This window comes from Pleuronectes platessa, chromosome 5, assembly GCF_947347685.1.
Source record: "Pleuronectes platessa chromosome 5, fPlePla1.1, whole genome shotgun sequence".
NCBI lineage: Eukaryota > Metazoa > Chordata > Actinopteri > Pleuronectiformes > Pleuronectidae > Pleuronectes > Pleuronectes platessa.
In genome coordinates, this window is record NC_070630.1 from 14,146,151 (window position 1) to 14,152,325 (window position 6,175).

Sequence of the window (6,175 nt, forward strand, 5' to 3'; positions counted from 1 at the left end):
TCTATTTTTTCTTTCCCCCCTTTACGCTAGTTGAGATTGTTTTCTGGCCCTCCTTTATATTATAGAGAGCTTCAGCTCGGATAAAGAGTTGTAGCCAATGTGCTTGGAACAAACCGTGGTGTGCACCTGCAGTCTGGCCAGGGGAGGGCGCCACTGTATGCTCTCTTGGCCCAATCGTTCATGTGCTGGTTTCTAAGATCTGCAATAATTTACTGCATCAGGTTCATGTTTTTACCTGAACATAAATAAAGTAATTGTTTGACTCATCTTGTTCATCGTTCCTTTTTTTAAACATTTCTTTCTATGGGTCATTTTACCAGACAGATCTTGACACTTCTCCCCCCCACGGGACTCCATGGTGGACATGTTAAACGGAGGGGCCATTGGTGATGGTGACAAAGGGGGATTATTTGACTCACCTGTGAGGTTGCTCTTTTGAGCACAGCACGATTTAACAACGCTAATGCCTCTCGAGTGGAATCTTTACCCACCACTTTGTTCTCAAACTCTTAGAGATCAGAGTAAAGCGTAGCAGTGGATTTAAGACGTGTGGGCGATGAAATAACAACCAAACCCTGGTTCAACACGTTCCCTTTTGACGACAACACTAAACCTCCTGTGATGACCTCAGTCAACAACGCATTCTAGTCTTTATTTACCCACAACAACAGAAAACCTTTCCAGAGTGAAGGAGAGACACTTTACCCTTTTTCACGACAGGCGCCATGACTTTGCTGTTTACTGCCATGCCCTGTGTTCAGCGAGCTGAGCGACGCATGGAGACAGATTTACTGCACCGTGGGAAGATTCATTATGGAAATGGAACGGTTGAGGCCAGAGAGCAAGGCCAACATGTCATTATCAACCGCAGGGTTTCATCTTCCTCATACCAAGCATGCGACTACAACAACAGCACCTCTCCCACAGGCGTACGACTGCTTGCACCAAAATAAATTGAGGTCGTGAATCAGCCCTTGACTGTCAGGGAGGGAGACAAAGAGGACAAGGACACTTCTGCTCCTTATTGAAACATTGACAAACCACTGCTCTGTAATTGGTTAAGTCAAATTAAATAAATAAAAAATCTCTGACGACCCACTGCAGGATTTTGAACAGAGATTACATAAGATTAGGGACTTTGTGTACTCAAGGCAACAAATCCTACCAGACAGATGTTTCTAAAAATAAAAGATGCTTAAAACTGGGGCTTGTTTGCCTCTATTCTGATTAACAACCCAAAACATTTTATTTTCCTTTTATAATCCTTTAATTCATGCTAATAAAAATAATGCAGGTCATGAAAATAAAAAGTGTTGGATTTAGTGCCATCTAACGGTGAGCATGCTAATTTCACCCAACTAAATGCTAATCATCCACCCTCGTCTTCCCGGAATGTAGAAGAACCTTCAGTGGCCTTCAGGGAAGGCGACAATGCAAAAGATCCTCTCTAGTCTGGTGCCAGTGTTTTTCCCTTCGGAGCTACTGTAGAAACATGGAGATAAAACATGAAGGACTCTGTACAAACCTGCTCTCTGTGTAGATATTACAGACTCATTGTGAAGCCACCACTCGGCAAAAGGCTGGACAACGTAGAGGAGACCACACATTAGTTTGATTAAGAATCATTTTATTTAAAGACTTGAAAAGGAAATTTAAATAGACACAAACCAAATAGTGTGGAAGCCACCAGATCATGTAGTGCAGCCAGGTGAGCTGAATCCACCTGACAGCCAGACTCCACCCATCATGCTCCTGCATGAAGAGGCCTGCTCACAGAGGGTCGACACAATAAGGTTACACAAACATTATCGTCATGAATTTTATTCTTCATCACTGCCAATAGATCCCCTTAAATCCTCCACACTGGACATTTAAGTTGAGAGAATTATGTAACAGGCCAGAAGATGTCAGGCTGCAGGACCGCTTGTCAGACCTGGATCAGGTCCAGGACTCCTTCCTTCATAAATGACCTGAAAAAGCTTCTTTGCTTTTAAATAAGGTGTCATTTGGGCTTATGTATTAGTACTTTCACCAAAGTAAAGGATCTGAGTTCTTCACTGACCTTCACTACTCATCCTCCATCACTCGGACTCCATTAGCATGATTCTGTTGTTTTTCACACTGCTTGTGATAGCATAGTTACTGCTGAACTGTTATCACTGGTTAGCAGCTGTAATCTAAAAGGATTTTCTCCACCATCACAAGCACCATGCCTTCTCCTCCTCCTCCTCCTCCTCCTCCTCCTCACCCATCCTCCCTCTCTGCCTTGTTTGAAGCCAAGGAGAGGTTATGGACGATGAGACTCTAAATGAGGAGTTTGCAGAGCTCCTCCACGACTCTGCACGGGAGAGAGAGAGAGAGAGAGAGAGAGAGAGAGAGAGAGAGAGAGAGAGAGAGAGAGAGAGAGAGAGAGAGAGAGAGGTGTGCGTGTGAGCATGTGGAGGTGGTGTTGGGGGGCGGGGAGGTCAGTGTCGTCAGCGCTTGTCGTCACTGTGACTCAGAGACAAAAAAGAGCAGAGCCCTCCCCTTCTCCTCCAGCATCCCTACCTTCTCTCCCTCAGCCTCCTCAGCATCACTCCGTCCTCCCTGCACACAGCTGAGGCTCAGCATCCCTACAGCCTCCTCTCTCTCTCTCTCTCGCTCTCTGACACACACAGACACACACACACATACACACAGTCTCACACACCTCTTAGTTGCTGGTGAGCTCATTCAGCAACGACCTGAGGAAGGAGAGAAACACCCAACACAAAGGAAAGGAGGAAAAGAGAAGCACCAGGAGGATCAGGATGAAGGCGCGTGTGCTGTGCAGTGTGCTGGCACCTCCCCGCTGCCTTCCCTCACACTCTGTCCGCCGGTTCGCCTCCCCGCTGCTTGTCCCCCTCCTCCTGCTCCTGAGCAGCAGCATCAGCAGCGGCAGCAGCATCGGGGCCGTCCCTTCCCCGTTCCACCTGGCCCCGGACACCCCGGCTCCTGCCGAGCCCACCCCGACCCAGTCCACCCCGCGCCCGGACCCCTGCGAAGGCCGCCCCTGCCTCAACGGGGGCTTGTGCCAGGCCCTGCCCTCTGCCGGCAGGCCGGAGGACACCTGGGAGTACACCTGCACCTGCAGCCAGGGCTTCACGGGCCACAACTGCGAGGTAGGACCACATTCAGTGTGTGTGTGTGTGTGTGTGTGTGTGTGTGTGTGTGTGTGTGTGTTCTTTACGATTCTCTAGGCAGACACATCATGCTTTGTATATGAATTGTATCACTTTACTGCACCTTTTTATTTTGTGTTCTTCACACCAGAGTCTCTAGAATCCGTTATCCTCCCTGTCCTGTATTAAATATCACTACTACCACTGCCATCGTCTCTGCTGCTGAATCCAGAGTGTCCACCTGATGTGTGTGAGAAACCTGCAGCGCCGGAGTGTTTCCATCTGTATGCGTGTGGTACAGTATGTGACGGTATGTGAGAGGCGTTCAAGCCCCTTTGCTGCTCGCGGATGTGTTTTCTTCTTGGGAGCATGTGCTGCGTTGCTGTGGCAACAGGAGGGAAGGAAGGCTCAAGTGTGTGTGTGTGTGTGTGTGTGTGTGTGTGTGCGTGTGTGTGTGTGTGTGTGTGTGCGTGCGCGCGCGTGCGTGCGTGTGCGTGTGTGTGACTGATATGTAACAAATACATCCTCATAGACAGAGGTGACACAATGACACTTGACATTATGGACAGGAAAACATCTCACACAGTAACACAATAGCGCAGTCATTAAACTGCATGAACATCATGAGTCTTTTTCAAAGAAAATGACTTTGCTTCTCTCTGCAAACTGAAAGTTGTGCAAAGTTACAGGAGGTCATCACTCAAACAAACTTATTTTGTGCGCTTTGCATACTTGCTCACATTTTGTCTATTTCCCTCATAAGATCCATGAATATGGAGCAGCACTTGATCATCCCTTAGAAGATCCCTTAGAAATTGCTTGCATACGAATAGACATTTTCACGCACTATTTTACATGTTCCCTGAAGTTGATCTACACCACTTTGTTCCTCCTACTGCTGCGTTTTTACATCTCTGCCAATTCTATGACATTTAAAGTCCTGAAACAGCCTCGATTTGTCCTAATTTAGCAAATTCCAGCTCTTCTGCTGCACTGCTTGAAATTCATCTGAGCGCTACAACAAACAGACTGTGGCCGAGCTTTAGCAGCTATGGGCTCAATAAGCAGCCGGGCCTGTGAGTCATGCTGGGGTGAAAGCGAGCGTGTGAGCTCGCAGCAGCAGAGAGGATAAATGAGTCGCCTGCACCATCGCTGAGGGGAAAAGACAAGAGGACTGGGTAAACTAGAACTACCAACAGGTGGCAGCCATCCCCCCTTCTTTTGAGTTATATTTGCCTTTCGTGTGTGTTCATGTGGAGGGAAGGTACAGATGCACTTGCTGCTGGTGTGCAGGCAGGATTGAAGCTGTTTTGTGTAGCATTAGCCCAGGACCTGATCTCCTGGTCTGTCCTGGTTTCATGTCTCAGAATAGAAAGCAGCTGCAGTCAGTAACCTCACTGCGCTCCGCTCCACACAAACCTCACAGGACGACGTCACACAGGCTGAGCTGAGGCCGTACTACACGTTCACAGGGGTAGAATTCTCACTCAAATGTTTCACGTCACCCATCTAGTAAAAAGCCTTCGGTCCTCTTCTGGTGTTAAATTCAGAGATGTCAACATCCACCTCAGCTCCATCCCTCTCATGAGGCAAAGCTCAGGTTCGACACGGGCTCCCGGCAGGACCCAACGGGAATTGTGGATTTTTGTCTCTTGCTCCCCCATCACTTCCCTCCTGCTGGTTGTTTCTTCTCCATGGAAACTGGAGCAGCGGTGAATGGAGATTCTACAAGTGACCTGATTGGCTGAGCGTGGTGCTCGTTTGCATCCTCTGACCTCTGCATGTGGCACAACGACACTGATGAGATGGAAGAAAGAGATAGAGGGAAAGGAAAAGGAGGGTGAGGAATGAATTAGGGGGAAACAAGAATGGATGGATTAAAGTCATGTGGGTTTCATATCAATAAGTTTGCTTCTGCTTGTCATTGTTTACATCCATACTACTACATTTTCATTTCAAAACGGCGTTTTCAAACTTCAATGACCTCAGTCCACATGAGTGTTGTGGCTCCGCATCCCTTTTAATCCCTGTCCATACTAACGCACCTGAAAGGACATAATACTCACACACACTGGGCGTGCACGTCCCGCTGGACACAGAAATGACACGATAATAGCTTGCACATAATAATAACTGTACAACTGCTGTTAGTTAGGACAACAGTGCTAGTCGTCCTTCTTGGTCATCAATGACTTAAACATGAGTATAGATATTTGGAAGTAGAATCCCATGGTCGTCTCCCCTGTTCTCATCCATGATCAGGCTGTTGAGTTGGTGTAGTGTAAATATCATGTCACTGTCATTGATGACAACCTGAGCTTCGAGCCTAATGCTGATGATATATGTAAAATAAAATATTTTAAGCTTAGTAGTTTTAAGGTCCGTAGTACTTTATGAATAGGTTTTATTCTTGTTTTGTTCTCTTGTATCTGATGGTGCTGGTCACTCACTCAAAGACAGGACTCAGCCGCAGGGTTGTGTAAACGTGTGCCGTCCCATTGACCTTCACTTGTACAAGGTCAAGATGTTGAAGAAGCTCTGCACAATCTTAGACGATTGTAGCCTCCCATTCCTGAGTGAGATTCCTTGGCTTTCCTTTGGCCAACAGATTAAAAAAGTCACTTATTCCTGCACCCAGAAATCTCACTGTGACGCACTTGTCTTTATTGTTACAATGTGGTTTGACCTTATGTGCTGGCTGCACAATCAATTGCCCCTCCAGGGTTGTTAAGATACCTTGAAAAAAAAGAGAGAGAGCATGAGAAAAGGGGAAGAGGAGAGCGGGTGAAAGGAAACCATGAATCGCTTCTTAAAGAGAGTTTTTGGAGCTTAGCGAATGTCCTGTCTGCACTTTTATCTCAAATTCTTTGTCAAACCTGGGTGGATTAGAGTATGTTTTTTTTTCCTTCTCTTTATTCAAGAGCATCGTCTTTCAGTTGGAGAGGGTGAGCTGTCGATTTTAGAGGGTGAGATGGTGTAATGCTTTCAATCTATTTTGACACTGTCACTCAGATTTCCTGTACTCCTGCTTCAGC

The 6,175-nt window shown here is 46.8% G+C and overlaps 1 protein-coding gene across 1 annotated transcript in view; it reads left to right on the forward strand.

The window, feature by feature from the left end:
• Positions 1-725: 725 nt before the first annotated feature.
• The window catches only part of dner (delta/notch-like EGF repeat containing), a 53,691-nt gene continuing 48,241 nt past the window's right edge, over positions 726-6,175 (forward strand). The window contains exons 1-2 of the mRNA XM_053422105.1: positions 726-929; positions 2,697-3,140. Of these exons, the coding sequence (XP_053278080.1) occupies positions 726-929; positions 2,697-3,140 (648 nt within the window). The remainder of the gene's footprint in view (positions 930-2,696; positions 3,141-6,175) is intronic.